Source organism: Periplaneta americana, chromosome 12 (assembly GCF_040183065.1).
Source record: "Periplaneta americana isolate PAMFEO1 chromosome 12, P.americana_PAMFEO1_priV1, whole genome shotgun sequence".
NCBI lineage: Eukaryota > Metazoa > Arthropoda > Insecta > Blattodea > Blattidae > Periplaneta > Periplaneta americana.
The window spans coordinates 101,796,344-101,818,713 of NC_091128.1; the positions used below are offsets into that span (position 1 = coordinate 101,796,344).

General features: G+C 34.9%; 1 protein-coding gene across 1 annotated transcript in view; it reads right to left on the reverse strand.

Annotated features, from left to right (window-relative positions):
* Positions 1–281: 281 nt before the first annotated feature.
* Vmat (Vesicular monoamine transporter) overlaps positions 282–22,370 on the reverse strand; it is a 293,705-nt gene continuing 271,616 nt past the window's right edge. The window contains exons 10-13 of the mRNA XM_069841804.1: positions 21,432–21,483; positions 15,671–15,854; positions 13,261–13,394; positions 282–3,199 (exon numbers count right to left, since the gene is read on the reverse strand). Coding sequence (XP_069697905.1) covers positions 3,131–3,199; positions 13,261–13,394; positions 15,671–15,854; positions 21,432–21,483 — 439 coding nt within the window. The 3' untranslated portion in view covers positions 282–3,130. The remainder of the gene's footprint in view (positions 3,200–13,260; positions 13,395–15,670; positions 15,855–21,431; positions 21,484–22,370) is intronic.

Below are 22,370 nucleotides of genomic sequence, written 5' to 3' on the forward strand. Positions count from 1 at the left end.
CACTTTCACAAATTGAAGAATTTTAACAGTAACTGGTGGCAAATAGAGGGAATTTTCAACTTAACAGTGGCTTTTAACAAACCATTTTCTTTAAATTTAGTGACTTTTTGAATTCAAATTATATAAATCATTCGAATTAATTCTTAGCAGGCAATATGTGCGCATAAAACAATTCTGAACAAAATGGTCTTTAGAGGGTTTTGAATCTAGAGGATTCAATAAATCATCACAACAACAACAACTAGCTTATTCTTGCAAGGAAGGGTAAAACAAGAGATTCATTGGACATTTTGGTTACCATTTATTGCACCACATTTCAGCAAACATCACAAAACATTTGAAGCACTCCATTTACAAATGCCACGCAACATTTAACCGGCAAGGGGACGTAGAACACTCTTTTATATCCCCACATTTAATATTTATCATAGAGAATATATAGTTAAATATAATATTATCTTACAGACGAGCCCCTCAGCTCTCAAACTTGCCACCCAAATGGCGTTAAGTTGATGCTGCCCGTCATGTAAATGTATTCGGACCCAAACCAGCTGAGCGCATTAAACGCGTAGCATAGAGGACAAACTGTTCAGTTTTGTCGTGACATTTTATTGTCTGTTCACAAAGACAATTCAGAGAGCAGTGAGTTCAGCTCGTCTGAAGAAAGTTTGCCTTTCGTAAGTTTTTAAATTTAAAAAACAACCTCAGCATATTTATTTATACAGAATAAAAACGTAAACAAGATACACAACATGCTAGTTTTACTGCACAATGATAAGTGTATCTTTTGATTTTTTTTATCTTCAGTAATTACAATATATAGTGCTTGGCAAATGTCAGAATATCCGAGTCGTGTACCTCTCTATTTCTCTTGGCATGTAACAATAGATGATGGAAATAAGGTCTGATCAGAATAAATACGACCTTCGTCAAGGAGAAGTCGTAGAACAAATATGAACTGAGAGGATTGCCCAGACACAGTCGTATGCGATAATTGTATTGTTGCCAGTTATCTCAGCATTGTCGCAATATTGGGGTGTTTGCAGTTGCACAAGAGTCTACTAAAATGACTTGTCCGATTTTGTTAAATCATCAACATTGGAGTGTTTTAATGATAAGAGCGCTTGGTTTACTCATTAACGTTTCATAGTCACGAATTACTTATATAAAAATAGCGGGTGTGTTTTTTCATTGAACCTTATTTTATTCGGACTTTGTGCAGCCATTCACAAAAGTCCTTACTAAGGACACCCATTTTCTGGATATTAGTCCAGAGAAATTGATTTTTAAAAAATTTTAAAAATTCAGCACTCCTATCAGAGTCGCTTTCGGTGGTTTTAATCAGATAAAAATGTCCACATTTTGTTTTACAACCATCAACCGTGTCCTACAAGCCTAGTCTAATGCAACGAGTGTAAAGTGACAAGCAGTATCAGTCTATTTAGACTTACTCTTAAATCTGTTGCAAAGATAGAAAAATAAATATTTTTATGTTCTAAATTTCACTGATTGAGTACTTATAGTCAAAAATATTTTTTAATTAAAATAGAAGCTTCGATATTTTTACAATTATTATTAGTTGGACATCTTTTGGAAGTCTGTTTACAAGAGGAATTGTTAATAGCTTTCAGTATGATTAAGATATGCATACATATTCCAGATATGTATTTTTCAAACATTTATAATTTATGTTTATCGAAGCTATCTAGCCACATAACAATTTAACATCTTAATAGAAATTATGTTTCTGGCCAAAATTGAATGCAACGATAGAAAATGGAGATAAGCAGCGTTAAGAAGTATGAAGTTCCATTCCACTGAGCTACCCTGTTTTCAGGCTTTATTATGACTTTCTCACACAGAATTCTCCAAACAAGAAGTCTTCAACATTAAAGTATCTTTCCTGTATTTCATTGTAAAGATAATTCATTTCCCATTCACTTCTTATATCAGAGTTAAGTGATTTTTAAACTGCTACATAAATAATAACGTAAAGTTTAAATATCTTCCTTTTCCTTGAATAACTTTTCACTTTTACTTCTGATAACGCAGACAGCCTATTTCTTATTACAGGAATACTAAAGCAAAGAATTTAAAAATGTTTAAGTGTTACATTAATGTGATAAATGTATGAGTATATATAAGTTAGCCAATTATTTTCATACTTACCTAAACTACACCATTAAAATTATATACATAGTAGGAGGTCAATTATACATCAAGAGCTCACAATAGAGTTGTCCAAAACTTTGTTGCAATGTTGTGCCAATCTGTGAATGGGGAAATTGAATTGGAACTAACACACTGCATTACTACAAATAGTATAATAATATATTATGACAGCATGGACAACCCATATCTATGAACAAACGAAATAAAAACCAGTGTCGTATAAAAGAATACATTTAATCTACCTAGTAATTTTAATAGTACAAATTAAATAAGTTAAAATCACGCGTTTAAAATGTAGACGTCTACTCAATTTGACAACAAATCGTTTCTGTTGCTTCCACTCCTAATATTAGCTTTAAATGTTTTATAGTAATTCTTATTTAGAAAGAATAACGAACAGTTATAATTATAAAATAACAGTTCAAAAACTATTTGACTCTCAACAACATACGCTACTGCTTTTTTGGTATTATTTATACAAAATGAAGAAGCAACGCTTGTTTGGAGATCTCTGAAATCGAGGCATTTTGTTGATTACATGACCTTTAAGTATATTGTGTACATTAAATCCTGTTTATGTTTGTCTATGTCCTTTCTATTGCATTGTAAATTCTGCAGTCCTCTGTTTTGATTTTCAATTAAAAATTTGCATGCACTGAAGTACAGGCAAACTTATGTATTCATGGGATACCATTTCATGAAGTTTTATGTCTCTAGCAATAATCTTAGACGACTTCATGTTATAATATGTCAGTGGTTATGTTTCCATAAATATAATTTCCGCTTATGCACTTGGATAAGTTTGATATACTGTGATTGAGAGACGCAATATGAGCATTATTTATGCTCTTTTTCATTATTATTGTTCTCAATAGAGAACACGCACTGAAAGACAAATTCCAGCAAATAATGCTAGAACACCATTTTAACATTTATAATAAATGTTATGAGAAAGTGATTACTCGTCTTCTTCTTCATTCTGGTACGTCACATATCGTACTGAAGACTTCTCACCCAAGATCAGTGACTGAAATGAAATAAATATATAAATATCACCAAGAACATTCGTAGCCTCATGGTATGCCATCAAAACTCATTTATAGTGGCGTATTGAATAGTTATACCATAGTCTAATATATTATAATCACGAAGTTTGAGTTGTTGAGAGTACTAGGAACAATAGACTGTACCGGTACTATTTCGCATTGTCTGTGATGAGGCGATAGTAGCGATCCTAGAGGTTAGCAACTATCTATGGATGCGTATTCCCTACGTATTGAGCTTCGTGACTGTATATACTAGACTATGGCTATAGCTGCACTAAAGGTCTTGTAATACACTGGTCAAAAAAGTTTTGTATATTACAGAATTTTTTATTTCTGGATCAGATATGCCAAAAAAAGTCTATGCATTTCTATTTCTATATCAAGTGCTTAAAGAAAAAACAAAATAAAATTGTAATCTTTTTACACACATAATGAAAGAAAAATCTGTCTTAATATGGAAAAAAAAAAAGTCCAAATCTCATTGATTTGACAAAACAAAACAAAAACACATCTTGAGTCAATTCAATAATGTGTGTGGCCTCCACAAACTCGTAGACATTCCTGGTTACGGCGTGGCATGCTGGAAACCAGGTTATCCAATTCATTTTGAAGATTATCCTATTCCTGTATGGCAGCTGGTATCAGATTCCTTATGGTTGTTGAAGGGTGTGAACGGTTAGCAATTGTTCTTTTCAGAAGGCGCCATGCATGTTCTACACAATGCATATCCGGAGAAGCTGCTGGCCAGTTCATCCTATGGGTTCCATGTTTCTGCAAGAAGTTATTCACTGCGCCGACATGTAGGGACGGGCATTACCATCCACGAACATGAATCCTGCTACAATATCCTGTGCAAATCTAGATCGAAGAACGTTGTCCTCGTATTTCTGTGCATCCATGTTGTCTGTATGTGAACTAATGGTGTGCGATGTTCCCCACGTGATTCCTGCCCAGAACAGTGCTGAACCACCTTGCTGCTGGTAGTGTTCAGCCATAAACAATTCATTGTAACATTGACCATTGGATCTCCACACATGAATGCTATTGTTACCTGGATGGAGGCCAATCCTTTACTTCATTTGTAAACAATGTTTGCCTTCACTGTTCTAAAGTCCAGTTTACATGGTCTCTGGCCCATGCTACATGGTGTGTTCTATGTTGTGGAGTGAGTCGAGGAACCTTTAGAGGTCTTTGGGAACATAGCCCTACATCGTGCAGTCGATTTTATACTGTTTGAGTTGACACAGTGGCCCCTGTAGCCCTGCAGAGTTGCAGTGGATGTATGGCGTCGCCGTGCAGGAATACGGATATACCGGATTTTTCCAACCGTTATTTTACGTGGTCGTCCTGCTCTAGGTGTCTGTCTGCTATGGAATTAGTCTCCTGGAATTTCTTCCAAACGTCACTTTGATTACAACCCATGCTTCGTGCTATCTCCATTTGTGTTATACCTTGCTGTCTTAAAGTGACTATTCTAGTGCGATCTACTGCTAATAGTATGTGTCGCGGCGTTATTATAATGTGAACACCAAGAAACAGCAACCTCTCCGACCACTCCCACATACCAACTCGTTTGAACTGTTGCTTGCCACGAACTGACTTAGTGCTTCAAAAGGTGATCACATGGAACTTGTTTCGAAGATCATAAAAAGGGAAGGTACAATACGTTTTTCTCTTATATGGGTCTTGTATGGATTCAATGACAATATGCAAAACTTTTTTTGACCAGTGTATTTACATATAATCTGTCCGTGGATTCTGTAGAGTAAACTGGCGCATGATGTCACTCCAAGAGAGGAAGTAGCCTGCTCTCTTCTCTTCCCCAAGCTATCGAGCGAGAGGGCGACATTTCACATAGAGCGTATTCCGAATCTCAGCGCTGAGCAATCTGATGGCATCACGGTGTTCCGAATTTCAACGATGACGTCACTGTTGCTCCACCGGTGTCGCACCGATTCCATCAACTTGCAGAGGTGGTGGCAGTCTCCATCAGCCGCCATCAGTGAATCTGATTGGTTCTTGTATAGGGCGAAAATTAGCAGACGAATGACATTGTGCACTGTTGTGTCATGGCGGTGTGTTCTGCTTTGGTTTTGCTGTATTGTTTGTAATGAGCACAACGTAAAAACAATATGTTAATGGCTTATGAGCGAACATGTCAATGGACCAGTTATTACTACCGTTTCAAGAAATAAATTGTTTATGCTCTCTTTTCTTTGAACGAGATGACAGTACGGAAATTTCGCAAAATCTTGCTAGCGTAGCATAGACAACAACTTGTACAGCCGCCATGACAGCCATCGAACCTTCCAGCAGTTTTGTTCCTATTTCGCTGCAGAGTGACGTCATTGTTGTCCACCGGTCCGGTGAGATTCGGAATACGCTGATAGCGTATTGTGTTCACTCTCACACGCGCCCTGACTACTAATTGGACCAACCAGCTATGATGCAAGCTGCGCAGAATGTTTTTTTTTTGTGACTGGCACTCTACAGATTCGATGGACGGACTATAACTTATGTGTAATGTGTAACACTTTTGCACGAGTGGAAAAATTCTAATTGTGAAATTCGTGTGTGTGTGTGTGTGTGTGTGTGTGCGCGCGAGCGCGCATGTATGTATGTATGTATGTATGTATGTATGTATGGGCCGCCGACAGGATTTATGGGCCCCTGTGCAATATTGTGCTTGGGCTCATTGAAAAACAGTTAAAAAAGACAAGTTTTATTATTCTGACCGTAATAATTATTTCAAAATAAATAAAAAAATAACCCCACACACAAATATGAATCTAAAAATATACACTTTTGTTACATTGAAAACTTACAGCAAAACTTCACATTAGCACAATATATTATATTCATCACGCTTCTTTTTCAGTAGGGCCTACATAGTACGTTTCGTGACGAAACTTTCGTCTTTTCGTTGTCATTTGTTTCGTTTCGTTTTCATAAAACATTATTCTTAAACAGCTGTAATTTCTGACTTGCAGGCCAACATCAACAAACAACTCTCCTTCACTTCATTGATGCAAAATCATCAATTATCATCAAAATTTAAAGACCTAGCAAGATCGCTCTCCAGACTAAGGAGGCCAAGGTTACTCAGTCTTTCTTGGCACATCGTTACTCTGAATACATTTTCATTTCCTTCATTTTGTTTGAAGTTGATGTGAAATTGAGCGTTGCTAGTGAAGGCGCAGAAAATGAACCAATCTCAAGCCAATCTGTTCAGGTTGTCAAAAATGAAGACAGTTCATACTTGAAGTGAATACTGATGGTTGTGGCTGTCTAGAAAAAAATTCTGATACCAGTAGTATTGAATCTGAACAAGCAAACAGTAGTAAAAACGATGTGTTAATATGTGCAAGAGAAACAAATTTACACACACCAGTTCCTAACTCTGAGTCATGGCAGGTAATATGCGACCGTGGAAAACTAAAAAGTGGCAGACAAATTGTGTCATTGAATGTGTCGTTCGAAAAAGAATCCCCAACCTGCCTAATAATCTTCTAAGTGACGGAACAAGAGCCTTTACAGTATTATTTTCAAAACTCAAGAATGAAGAATGTGTGACGTGAAACAAATCAGTCAATGCAATATTTTCCCTGATTTGTTTCACTCCACACTAGCCAGTCTCTGGGAACACATTCTCCATTCTTGAGGTTTGAAAATACTGTAATGCTGTTTTTGGAAAGGCTCTTGTTTTCGAACAACACATTCAGTGACACAATTTGTCTGCTACTTTTAGTTTTCCAAGGTTGCTCAACTTCAAACAAAGTTCTACTCCCTTTCTTAAAATCTTCCAATTTTTCTGTCTCTCCTTGCGATTCTCAGCTCCCGACTTATGCTTCTACTTGTCCATTGTCCACTGGTAACACTAATGAACGGAATTTACTAGACAAACGACAACGAAAAGACGAAATTTTTGTCACGACACATACTATGTAGGCCCTATTGAAAAGGAAATGTAATCCTCCGGCTTGGATTTGGGAGAGTCCACTAGCATATTGGGGTGGGCCGGCAGGGGTTGGTAGTTAAGAGGACAAGCCAATTGTTCGGTACAAGCGACGGGAACATATTTCAGGCAAATCCCGGAGCCCTCAAGTGTTGTGTCGATGAATGTTAACGTGGGAAACCGCTGTTCTATTATATAAACGTTAAACATTTACAAACGAAGTGGTAATTTGTACTAATTCTAATACTGTTGATTAATATGTCAGATTCATGTAACAAATGTTCTTACAAAATTTTATAGTACCGATATGTATCTGTGAATAATTATTCATGATAATAAAAAGTAATCAGACTCACTTAATCTGACGGGCCCTTACTGCTCACGGGCCTATATGCACTTGCCCCCTTTGCCCCCCCTTCCCGGCGGCCCTAAGTATGTATGTATGTATGTATGTATGTATGTATGTATGTATGTATGCACGCAGGTACCTACCTGTTACAAGTACAACAAAAACGGCTTAGGGCTATATTCTATATTGTAAGTATAAAATAGTTAAAAAGTAATATCCTGTTATTAACGTAGTGTGTATTTCAACATAAAATTGTCCCTACTTTAAATACTAATTCTATTTCTGTTGTGAAGTAACTCATTAAGGCTCGGTTTCATCACCAGAAGTTAAAACTTAACCTCGTGTTATACAGTCTTAACTCTAGATTTGACTAAAATTCTGTTTCATGAACAGAAGTTAGTTCTTAACTCAGGGGTAAGCTTGGAGTTAAGTTAACATTTACTTTCAGATGGACTAAATGTTTAACTCGGGACTAAAAACAAATGTTTTTAACGCAGAATTGCTCTAATTAGATAATATGTTAAATGGTGTTTCTGACATAGAGAGACCTCTGAGAAATGATTTTCAAAATCAACCTGAGAACAATTTGTAAGGAGATATAGATTGTCGAAAGCCCTGGTCAGAAAGATTGTCGATGAAAATCACGATAGGATAGAATATACAACGGAGAGAAACAGGCCTCTCTCTCCTGTGCTGCAAGTAGGCCTACTATTAATTTTAAGCTGTTTTGCTACAGGATCTTTTCATATAATGATTGGAGACAAGGTTGAAGTTTCAAATGCAACTGTTAATAGAATTGTCTGTAAGGTGTCTGCAGCTACAGCATCAATGAGACAGAAATATGCCTCCATAAAGTCAGTTGAATAACGTCCACGTGTTATTCATGAATCATGACTAGCGTTTTAGTTGTTTGCTGGTACTGACGGTAACGTGGGCAACGCTACTGAACTTTTCTGCAATCCTTTCCTGTACCTAATCTTTTTCCTTTATTTTTAATCCGCCTTCTTGCACTCTACGATGTTTTTATATTTAATTCCTAATTCACTTAGCAAAGATTTTTCTATTGCCGGAAAATTTGAGCTCCTGTTTCTCATCTTAATCTCTTTCATTTTCTTGGTCACTGTTATGGACTTGTAGAAGAAAACAAAAGAAACGCGCAACAAGTTGCATTCATAAAACAAATTCTCGATCAAGGCATTCTATATTTTTTCCTCTTTCCCTAGAGTGTTAGAGGGATGTTAGCTAACTCTCTGCCGAAAAGGCTTGGTGAAATACATTAGTTGCAAGAACGAGTTAAATTTTAACCTGACGTTAATAAACTCAAGATTAATATATATTTAACCCGTTTGATGAAGCCGGGCATTAGAATCGTTTTATAACCCGAAGTATGAATAATTGAATAAAGATAAAGTTATTGGTAGGTGTATGCAAAATAAATAATTTATGCCTTTTAGGTAAGTTCATAATCTGGAAAATTCAAGTAGAAATTGAGGTGAATGAAGACGAAGTTAGGACAAGTTTTTCTATGAGGACGCCAGTTTCCTTTTGTAACTTCAAAAAGTGTTCGGGTCTCAACAACCAGTACTTTGACTTGAACTCTGGCATACATTGACTTTATATTTGACCATCGACTTGGGCTAAAGGCAGGTTGAGAGACATAGGAAATGTGAGAGTGCGAAAGAATGAGAGAGAAGAACTGATCACGAGACAAATCATCGATAATTCAGTGACTGTATTTTGTCATAAAATCTTACTTAATTTTAAACTTACTTACTTACTGGCTTTTAAAGAACCCGGAGGTTCATTGCCGCCCTCATATAAGCCCGCCATTGGTCCCTATCCTGAGCAAGAGTAATCCAGTCTCTATCATCATATCCCACCTCCCTCAAATCCATTTTAATGTCTTCCCATCTATGTCTCGGCCTCCCCAAAAGTCTTTTTCCCTCCGGCCTCCCAACTAACACTCTATATGCATTTCTGGATTCGCCCATACGTGCTACATGCCCTGCCCATCTCAAATGTCTGGATATAATGTTCCTAATTAAGTCAGGTGAAGAATATAATGCGTGCAGTTCTGTGTTGTGTAACTTTCTTCATTCTCCTGTAACTTCATCCCTCTTAGCCCCAAATATTTTCCTAAGCACCTTATTCTCAAACACCCTTAACCTATGTTCCTCTCTCAACCCATTCAGAGGCTTATTTGAAGGTTTCGTAACAAGCTGTTTTTTTTACGGTGATGGGTTGTTAGCCCTTCGCCCAACCCCCAAGCTGGAGGACCATCCCTCACCGGCTGTCCGCGACTGCTTATTCAATATATTCAATATATTCTGGAGGCTGTCTCCTCGATATAATTTTATTCTTATTTTCATTTCTCAACCATTGGCATATTTTGCTCTTAATAAATTCGCAATACAGACTACATTAAAAGTTAAAAGGAAATACTTCAGATGTATTTACGAATACAGGGTGTTGCAGCGTATTTTAAACACCAATACATGGCTTTCACAATTCCTTAAGCGACAGAAAACATGTCGTTACAATCTCATCATCGTATCGATTGTATCTTTCGTTATTTAATGTCCACTTTGTAATTTTAAATTACAAGTTCTGTAATTTATTATGCATACTAATACAAAAAGATGCTAAATAATTTCACAATCCATGACGAAATGAGATTTGAGAGAGCCACAGATCAGTGTTAGAATAAAAGCGTGAAATAAATAAAAAAAACTTAAAATCATTGTTGTATTTAAAAGTTTAATGAACAAAAATGTCTAAATAAACATAATGGTTAAAATGAAACATAATATTAATATTACAAAATGAAATGCAGAATAATAAGTAGAATTAAACAATATTTTATACATACAATAAATAAATACAGGAAAACAAGAAAAAAATTCTATATAATTATAAAATAGTAAACTGTACAAGAATATTTGGTCACCTTCATATTAAAAAACAATTTCGGAATAAAAAATGAAACATGGAGTTTGCAGTCACATTACTCTCGATACTAAGGTACGAAATAAAGAAAAAATAGTATAGGCCTAAATCCAGTGTAGTATAAAGCAGTCAGCATTTATAACAGCACACAAAAGTAAAAAACATAATAAACACTGATCCATTAACAAGACCTTTAAAAGTTCACTCCCTCAATTCGCGTGCTACCCGTCACTTCAGCATAATATTGTTAAAGTTTCGTCTTTTCTCGTTTAATCAATATAAATTCCCATGTACGCCTCCCTATGTAACTTGTCACATATTTGACGTCACCTGTTTTATGCTGATGTAAAATTAAGTCATGAAATTACATTTGAAATACTCACATAAGTCTGGCGTCATAATTATATTCACTTAGGCTATGGTTATGAATTTATCATATATTTTAGGTAACGTAGGTCTATGTATGTAGATTATAGACCTATTAATAAGAATTTGGCGAAACTTGAACTAAACTACATTAATTCGCAGCACAAGATAAATGTCACTAAATCACTTAAATAATGAAAGAGAACGCTGTAAGAAACACGATGTGAACACTGTGACAGCCAAATTTTTGGTGGTTATAGCGTTGTAATCGGTCTGTGGGCGATTCGTTGGTAGAGGCAAGTTTTATGGTGGATGAGTGAATGTACGGGTCATTGTGTTGAAACAGCGTTTCTTTGAGTCATATCTTTCATTTTATTGGTAACAGACCATCAGTTCGGAGAGTTCAGGATTCGGAGCAATCTTTCTCTGCAGTTTGAAGGGAGGGGAAGCGCTCAGAACAGCGAACTTCAGTTCAGTGAGAGGGTAACGTTCATGAGCCTTCTACTCGGGAAAATGTTCGCAATGGAGGAGGATGCAAATAAGAATAAACATCAACGCCAATATGCTTCAACCATTCGTGGGAAGAAGTCTATTTAGTTAATGAATATGATGAGGCAAAATGTTGAATCTCGTGAAAACGTTTAATTGAACTGCAGCGACATTAATCGACTTTTCATGCTAACTACTACGCAACATATTTGGTGAGGAAGAGAGAGCGATACTTGAATAGCTAAAATATAATATGTTTGAGAATATAAGTACATAATTATTATTTTATTAGTTCATGATAAAGTCCTAATTAGTCTGGTTAATTTATTAAGCGCTATTTTTATTGGTATTGGATATTTTATTTACATTATAGACCCAACTATTATTAATTAAATTATTTATGAAGTTATGCGTCTAAGTGAATCTGCTATTCTAGCAAGTTACAAGATTGCTTTAGATCTTAATAAGGAACACGCTGAGGCCCTTCATTGAAGGAAAGTTTGTGAAGGAATGTTTACTTGTGGCAATACTTAAAATAATTACTATTTTCAGAAAAGGAGAAATAAACCTTCGTAAGTGCCCCAACACTTGATTTGTAATGAATAATAATAATAATAATAATAATAATAATAATAATAATAATAATAATAATAATAATAATAATAATAACCTATAGGAAATTTCTACAAAATAATTCGTGGTCTACAATGTATGTACTGTAGAGATGATTATGTACCTAATAATAGTTATTTTCGATATGAGTGTCGTAACGATTCATATTACGAAAATCCTTGAATCAAGCTGTACAATACGAAATTGGAAAGTTACCAAACGAGACCGCAGGCCGAGTTTGATAACCAGTCGAGTATTGCATTATGAAGTTACGATTAAGTATACCATACAACGTTTTACCCACTTTGATAACAAATAATTTTTTAATAAAAGTAGGCTAATAAAATTGTACCATTTTTTATTAGTTTTGAACACGTCTTGTGTGGAGAGGCGATTGTAGTATTTTTAGTTTCTTCTTGCGAGAGGCGATTCGTTTATGTTTGTTTTATTAGTTTTGAACACGATAGGTTTTTGTTTATAGCAGAACAGCAGTACTAGGAGAAATAAACAGACATTGTTAAAATGAGTTCAAACGAGGATTCAGATATTGAAAATGCTGCAAATTCTGTCTTTGAATGTTTAGTAACAAATTGTGAACATATTGTTAAGTTCGTAATAAATAAAACCAATTCCATTTTATTTAATGTATGGTTCACATTACGCAACCAGTTAATAGTAGTATAATTACCTAACTAGTTGCGTAATAGATGTATAATTACCTAACTAGTTGCTTAATGAATGTGATTACAACATTATTATTAGTGATGTAAAGTCTACATAATCAAAGTGGATGAAATCTAACGCTAGCATTATTACTATTACAATGATAACAAAAACAATAAATCAACAATATAATAATAATAATAATAATAATAATAATAATAATGATAATAATAATAATAATAATAATAATAATAATAATAATAGTAATAATATACAAAAATCAGTTTGTATTACCCACGGAATTTCTTGTGAGGAGTGTGTCAACACTGCAACGCTAGCTGGTAGTCCACACTTCACAGTGCTTCGAGCTAATGACTCCAATATAGATTACACTATTTAAGCGATGTTTTTTACATTTCTCGTGTACTGCTAACTGGTGTTGGGTAGTGCAAGTTTCACCGAATTTTATGTATGCCTGACGATTTATTTTTAAAATGTTGCGATTATTTCGGAGGGGAAATTATTTCTACTCCAAGATAAAGAATTCTTGAAGAGTTTGGAAGTCATATTTAACGATATGCATTATAGCAGTTTTCCGTTACCTCACATACATAAACATCTATTTACATAACACTGTCTACGCTTGGTTTCGGTAGCCGCACCTTCTTTTCCTCCTTGGTAGGTGGACTGCGCAGCAGGTACATGAGAGGGGCATACAAGAAGTTCAGAATCGCAATCCCAAATAACATAGACTTAAAGCCTATTGTATTCACCAATGTGCCACTCAGTGCAGGTCCTGAAATAAATCATACAACATATTAACAAACTGTTACTTAACACGTGTGATAAAAAAATGCAATCCTTCATCCAGTGCTGTAATCTTAAAATCCGTCATTTTTAATCAGACAATAGGCTGCTATTTAATATGAAATGAATTAAATTGAGACCTAAATGGAACTTATACCGGGATTTATTAAATTAACTATGACACAATGTAACGAAGAAAATGTTAAGTGTGCCACAGTCTACATAGTCTTTCACACAGTATTATCAAGATGTGTTGGCATATTGAAAACTGATTAAGGGGTTAGGTACAGCTTACAGCAGTAAAATGTTTGGAAATATTCAACATTTTTTTTCCTCCATTACTGTTATTATGTAAAATAATGAAAATTGGTATGTGTAAAACACTGTCCTGCTATATTATATATATATATATATATATATATATATATATATATATATATATATTTACGATTTAAAAAAATTATTATTTTTTTTGTTCAAAATTCAAAATGATGGCAGTTTACTGTGCAGTGATGAAGCGTTTCCCTCATAACTCATAAACTTATTAACTTTTTTATGTTCTCTCGCTTTTATTTTATTGCTGAAACTCGTGTTTGCAATATCTTGCTCTTTCAACTACATTCCTTAATAAATACCATTTTTTTATTTTGTGTTAGTAGAAAATACTGATATTTGACCATTTTCTTAAATTAATTTATTCTTTATCAGACAATCTATCAAAGGTAGAGAAGTGATCTTATATCATATTGTAGATATGACATACATAAATACACACAAAAAGTTTCATCACAGAATGTTGGATAGTTTTTTAGTTATGTGGGAAACGCTTCATCACTATACAGTGAAATTAATTGAAAAATATGTAAATATTTTTTTTTAAATCGTAAAAATATATTTTTTTCATATAGCAGAAGGACAGTGTTTTACACATACTAATTTTCATTATTATACAGCACAAGATACAGTAATGGAGGAAAAAAATGTTCAATATTTCCTAAATTTTACTGCTGTAAGCTGTACCTAACCTCTTAATTGGTGCAGTAAATTTAATTACAAAATAAAATCAATTAGATGCTTATTACTGTGTATATATAAGGTATTCAAAAGTAAGTTCCCATTTTAAAATGGTAATAAGTTTGTCAAATTTTTAGATTCCACAAACATAAAAACACGAATTTGTTCGTAAAGAAATGGGATTTTATTAAAACACGAAACAATTAAATATTACCACCACCGTGTTATTCAATAAGAAATAGTCTTTCTTCTATACTATGGACATTAGTAAGTACATTCCTAGGGATGTTTTCACTGACATCCGTTATCGACTGTTTCAGTTCCTCACGTGTAGTAAGTCTACTACGAAATACGTTTTCTTTTAAATAACCCCATAACCAGTAGTGAGCTGAATTTATGTCTGGTGACCTAGAAGGCCAACTGTTCGTAAAATACCAAAACATTACACAATCACTAAATGTGTTACGCAATAGTAGCCTATTTTTACTTTATTGTGTGAGTGCCGTCTTTCATGAAAACAATGTTTTCAATTTCATGAGTCTGTAACGCTGGTATTGCAAAGTCTTGCAATATTTGAAAATATCGCTGCCCGGTTACCGTCACTGTTTTTGTTTGTCCAGTTTCAATTTCTTCATAGAAATACGGTCCTACTATGAAATGTGACGTAAAACCACACCAGGCAGTAACCTTGATATCACGTAAAGATAAAACCATTGTAAAATTATTAAAATTACTTTCCTACTGCCGTCTGTATTCTGAACAACAATTATTGTTTATACAAGCGTGACACAGCTACCATAGCAACAAAACACGCAGGGATTAAAAAAAAACCAAACCTTCTAAGCAGTAATGGTACCTGTATGAAACCAAACTGCTGATATGTACAGAAGATACAGCTGTTTCAAAATGGGAATTTACTTTTGAATAAATAACCTTATATAATGAAACTAGTTCAATGTTTAAGTCTAGTACAAATGAAAGTACCGCGAGCTATTAGGTAGGATTGCTATTTTTCCTTCAGCAGATGACAGTGAACAAAATATCACAATACAGGATGGAAGGTGTTCAATAACAGTACCGTTACAATATAAATCCTTAAAGGAACAGAATCTTCCTTTGCCATTTTGCATTATTTCTTTCTATTTAGTGCGAAATCGATTTTGTTTCTCGAAATAATTGCAACATCGCAATAAATTCAGTAGCACTTGTAAAGTAAGAAACTTTATGTAAGATTAAAAGACTGATACTAACCTATGGCAAACCCAAGGCAGAAGGCGACGTCGCCTATGGCATAGACACTGCCGTAAACAGCAGTGTGCCGAATATCCACCAGGTAGCCGAGTTCAGGCATCATGGAACTGTCCACCATGCCGATTGCAAACCCCAGTCCAGCATTCGGCGCAATCAGATGATTGATTTTGGTTGCCCAAGGAATCTGGCAACGTGCATACAGTTAAGTTTCTTTGCTCATTTAAACTCACACATAATTCCTTTATTAGTAACATGTCTCATTTTATTTGCATGACAGTCATTTTGCATTCATTATATTTTGACGTAGAACTACATGTTTCTCGTCACTAGGTAGGGGGAGGAAGCATAGAAATTAACTATCACATAAAAATCAACCCTTCCTTTTTCTCTTTGTATGCCCTTGTATTCCATTCATTTTTCTTGTCTTTCCCTTTTTCTCTTTGAATTTCTCTTGGAGTCCGTGTCACCTCCTTAGTCTCTGCGTCCTCCCTTTGTTCCCAATGCCTTTTCTTTGTTCCACTTGTTTTCCTTGTATACCCCTCGTTCTTCTTTTATGCCCTTGTTCTTCTTGTATTACCCTTGGTCTCCTGGTCTTCCCCTTGTCCTCCATAGATTCCCCTTTTGTCCTCGTATTCCCTTGTTCTCATTGTATTCCCCTTGTTCACGTTGTAGTCCCCTTATATCCCTATATTCCTCTTTTACTCGTATTCCCCTTGTTCTCCATGTATTCTGCTTGTTTTCTTTGTATTTCCCTTGTATTTCTCTTATAGGCCTATTTCTTGAATTTTCCTTCTTCTCCTTGTATTCCCCTTGTTCCCTTTATATTCCCTTTGTTTCCATTGAATTCACCCTGTTCTCTTTGTATTTCCCTTGTTACCCATGTATTCCCCTTGTTCTCATTGTATTCCCCTTGTTATCAATATATTCCCGGCGTGATATAAGGGTTAGAGAGCGAATTAGTGTTCCGGGTGTGAGTTAAAATCCCCTTTGTGGTGATTATCCAATTGGGTTTTTCCGACTTTTTTTCCCAAACGTAAGGCGAATGTCATACTATTAACTCTGCTACAGAAGAGAATAATACAAATATGCCTTAATAAACCTCTTGATTATCGTTCAGAGCTGCTGTATTCAGAATTTAAAGTATTTGACTTTCATCAAACTTACAACAATGTATTACTGAATTTCGTACATAAAAACCGAAACATTTTAAATTTATATTCACATAAATATAAAACCAAAAGATCAGACAACATATGCTTGACAGTTCCTAAATGTAGTACAACTGCAGCATATAATCACAGTAGCAACTTCGGTCCAAGGCTTTATAACATGATAATAGATAAATTCCCAAACATACAATTTGCTAATGCTCATTTCAAAAACTCTATTAAAAATTGCTGTTAACAGAGAAAATTTAAAGTTCAATTATTGTGATACCTGTTTTTTCTTTTATTACTTTTTACTCTGTTATTCAAAAAATGTTTTAACATTAACTTATGTGGAATGCCCCCTGAGCACGAGTATGTAACTTACTCTTTCTGGTGGTGCTAGAGAGTTCCTATATGAAAATAAATCAATATGGGCTATTCCATATGAAATCGATCAGTAAAAAACCTCGCATTTTTGAATACTCTAATTTTTTCCCTATTTATACAAGGTGCTGAGGAGAGTGCATTTTCAAAAATATACTATCGAAAGTGAAACGGTTTTCGTACTATTGAGCGACAAATTTAGCGTATTTTATAAAAACAAGCCTCTTTCAGCGCTCAGAACTCTGGAACCGTTTACTGCAGAACATTGAACGGGAACTCATTTTGAAGCTGACATTTGGTAGATTATGTTAAGAAGTAATCCTTATTTTTATTGTATACAGAGAGACAGATAATCTGATTTTACTTACTTTTAGGCTTTTTGCCCATTTGTAAAAATGTAAAAATTATTGAGAAAAAACCTTGCATTATTAAGAGGGATTCGGCATTGTTTGCTTAAGTCGACCAGATTGGCGAGTTGGTATAGCGCTGGCCTTCTATGCCCAAGGTTGCGGGTTCGATCACGAGCCAGGTCGATGGCATTTAAGTGTGCTTAAATGCGACAGGCTCATGTCAGTAGATTTACTGGCATGTAAAAGAACTCCTGCGGGACAAAATTCCGGCACATCCGGCGACGCTGATATAACCTCTGCAGTTGCGAGCGTCGTTAAATAAAAACATAACATTGTTTGCTTAATGGCTCGGCAATAAGTTTCGAGGGTATTAAATAAATTATATTCACACACCTGGACTTGAACGGCGCAGTACCGCACCAACTGGCCGAGAGATGAAGATAAGCGAGCATTGGGCGTCATTTTACTCCTGTGTTCATGAAAACTTGTGATAAAGCTAGCCCAGCTATGCGCTACTAGACGAAACATCACGTGTTTATGTCTTCTGTCCTTGCTTGCCTAGGCTAGCTCCCGCCTCACAGTCAGCTGGTTAGTTCACGCGCGTACTATTTATTTTCTTTATTTGATATTTTCAATACTTTCTTATCAATGTACCACCAGTAAAAAATATGTGTTTATTTGTACTTTCAATGCGGAATCTAACCATATATTTTAAAAATATTTTTTCGTGGGCAAAGGCGTCTTAATGAAGAAACATCTAAATTTCTCCATTTCCATAAAAAGTAAGAAAAACTGATTACATGTCAATATAAACTTTAACTTCTCAGCATCAAAATAAACCATGATTTTGATTACCGGTTAAAGGGTTTCGGAGCCACAACAGTTTAAAGTTGCTAATTTTATGAAAATACGATAAATTTAAATATTAATTTAAACACTATGAAGTTCTGATGCCTCAAACTTTGCACAAAGCATTGTATCAGAGTTGTCAACGGACAGAAAAAGTTTCATTGTATTTCAAAATTGCAAGGTCAAATTTCTCTATATTTCGGTCAGTTTGAGATGGAATAGCCCATATGTATCTTTGTTCTGGCAATAAAATATTATTATTATTATTATTATTATTATTATTACGTGGTGAATTCACGGACTAATTCCGCTATTATCTATTCCATTGACTCTATGTAACCACGCAGTTGATAAAGTGTCGTTAATTACGCGACTTTTTTTTTTTATTTTAATTTCAAACACACATTTTTTTTTTTTAGACCGGCCGGAGGCCGTTTACCAAGTTTTCTTTGTTTTCTGTTTTTCCATTTCTTTCCTTTGTTTACTTATACTAATACAAGCACAACACCCATGCCCGAGGCGGGACTCGAACCCACAACCCTTCGGCCCAAGCGATAGAGACATTGCGACTGAAGCACTGTAGGAACTAAATTCTTTCGTATTATTTAGAGATAAAGTTGTCAACATTGAGAGTTAACTTTTGCTAATGTTTCAGTCACAAACCCTGTGTTATATGAAGGAAGAACGTCTGGTCAAGCCATGGACTATACAGAGACTGTGATGTTTGAAACACTGTACATATTACTAGATTATAACGAATATATCAACTGCTCTAAACTCGAAAGTGTTTTCTGTTGTATTATTTATTTATTTATGCTTCCTTCCTAATGAGATTACATAGGAATTTAATTGTAAAATTGAACCGATTATTTTTGAAAGGTCACATGTCCACTTTTGTCAATTTTACAGGCGAAGCAAAAAACTGTTTATTTTGCTAATGGTACTTTGTAGTGTAATCAGATATTTTTTATTCGACGACAAAAATGTAAAGTTACATTTACATGCATAAACTAATGGTAACATCACTAAAACTTAACTAAAAAAAATTATGATGGACTTGTGCCCTTTTAATAACAACCAGTAAGTAAAACATAATGAAATGAATTTTTATGCCCTTAAATGTATTTTAACTGTCAAGAACATTATTTTGCTAAGGTAATATCTCTTATTTCTGAAATAAAGCAATTTAAAAGCATAAAAGCTTTTAAGTTTCATCATTAAACACTTCCTCTGAAGTTTTCAGTCATCTTCATTGTTTTTCTTCTATCGGCCACTGGAGAATTTCTTCATAAAGTTGAAGATATTCAGGAAGTACATACTACATAACTTTGCTGACATCTTCAAATTTCTTCTTATTTTTTGGAACTTTTCCATAATATGATTTACTTTCAAGTAGTTTCAAGTCATTAAGATACATCGCATTAGTTCTATGCAGTAACTTGAAGGTACGTGTCATTATTTCATCAATATATTCATATGCAACCACTGTACCGGGGACTTAGCATCAAAAACCATCAATGTACGTACGAGTAATACGTAATGCTTTTTTCTGCAAAATTAGTACACTGTTAATATTAGCACAGTTACGCCACAAATGAATTCCATAATGAAATACACTAAGGAAAAATGCGTAATAGGCTTGTTTCAAATATCTATTAGATACGATAGCATTTATTTTACACAAAATACTGCGTGTTCAGTTCAAAATGTGTCATGGCTCGCCGTATGCCGTCATGTGGCTAGCTGATGAGCCTAGAGAATTCAATCTTCCTATACTTACGCAAAGACGTATTACCAATGTGCCAGAGAAGTTGCCTAGCAAGTACGGCGTTCATTCTAAAGAGTACGTACCTATACGTACGGTAACGCCGGTAGTGGCAGGAATGTGAACTGTTTGGAAACACGTACTGAGGTAAGTTTTTTTCTTACTGTCGGGATATGGCGAGATGGTTAAGACGATTACTTACGTATTTGTTGACATTAACTTGGACGGTCAACATGGACACGGAGCATTTGATTTGTGTTATGGAATGTCGCGGTATGCAACCGATGATAACAAATACCCTGCGTACGACTTGTCCGCGCAAAACACAGTTCGAAAGAGGTTATGGTAGCACACAGACCGTACAGGCCGCCATCTGTTGCTACGACGTTCAAGTTTTACCGTAGTCTACACGTTCTCAAGTTCGGATTGAACGCCTTGAATAATAGGCAATTTCTCTGACATAAAAGCTGAAACTCGCTTCAAATCGCTGACTCACAACAGTGACGTCATGACACACTTTTAAATGAACAACCAGTATAGAGTACACGAGATAAACTTTTGCACACAGACGCAATGTGGCTCGCCCAAGTAAGCTTAGAATCTAATGTAATACCAAGAAGTTTAACTTCTGAAATCATTTCATCGGGAACATGTTTTAATGAAAATAATATTCGCTGAGTTTTAGTTCAATTAAATTTCAACCCGTTAGCTTCAAACCAAACAGCAGCACCACATACTTAGGAATACATTAATAAAGACAGTTGATGTGTGTGTGTGTGTATATATATATATATATATATATATATATATATATCATACATGGTAGACAACAAAAAGGAAGTGTCATTCAGCAAAAAGGACTGTGTTTATCGGTACATTCATAGTAATAAAGTAATAAAGACAGTTGATGTGTATATATCATACATGGTAGACAACAAAAAGGAAGTGTCATTCAGCAAAAAGGACTGTGTTTATCGGTACATTCATAGTAATAAAGTTCTGTACGATTTGTTAAAACATTTGGTCACTAGCAAGTAAAAGTACAAAGAAAATATATTTTGTGCCATAATTACGAGAGAATCTGTCACGTGATTTAGCTTGTTTTCAAGAATTCAATGAAAATATGTAGTTTGCAATTTATTTATTCATGTAACTTTTCAAAAGTAAACAAACACAGACGAGAAGTGAGTTCAAGTAGAGAAAAGTCTAACAATACACTCATCTGAAATTGTTCTACGTTAATTCGTTTGAAAATTAATACTTACGCACATTAGACAAATTCCAATGATAATAAGTCCAAGGAGTGAGGCCAACCATCTGCAAGGAAGTAAGTAATAGCAGGTGTTTAATATCAGATAAGCTTCAGTATTTACTTGACACCATGTTCTTTTACAAGCTTGCGGTGTAATGAGGCGACAATATTGTCTATAGAGGGTTCATCTATCAAAACAGATTAGTGTTTTGTAATCATTTTGCAAACTAAGTTGAGTAGCGCATTGCCATTAGATCATGTGTCAAAATTTTCTTTATATGTTTTCAGATAGATCAAGTGTTCTTGCTTTGTAATATATTACGTTATAAAATCGTATTGAGAATAGACACATTACGTCAAGGCTTTAAGAGGATTTGAATTACAGCAATCAATTAATCGCACACTACGGTAGTCTATCATCCAGTTTTATTTAACTCTTGTCCCATAGTAAAGAAGGGGAAAAGAAAATGTGTAAAAATATTCTTGACACTGTGAAATTATAATTCTCAAATGTTCATTTCTGCAAGCTGTTACAAAATTCTACCAAGTAATTTCTAGCGTGAGTCTAAAAAAGAGAGGAGACATAGAGAGGAGAGAAAGTTAGAGAGACAGAAACGCAGATACACTTAAAGAAATAGAGAGGCAGACAGAAAGAGGAGAGAAGAGAGAGAGAGCTAGAGAGTCAGAAACGGAGATGCACTTAAAGAAATAGAGAGAGGGAGGGAGGGACGACAGTTATAAAGATAGATAATAATATAATAGAGAGTTAGAGTTAGAAATATATAGATATGGAGATATTCATAGGTATAAAAAGGTAAAGGCATGGAGGTAGAGCCCCATGCTTTCCATGACCTCGGCACTAGAATGAGGTGGTGTGGTCGGCACCACGCTCTGACCGCCTTTTACCCCCGGGAAAGACCCGGTACTCAATTTTATAGGAGGCTGAGTGAAC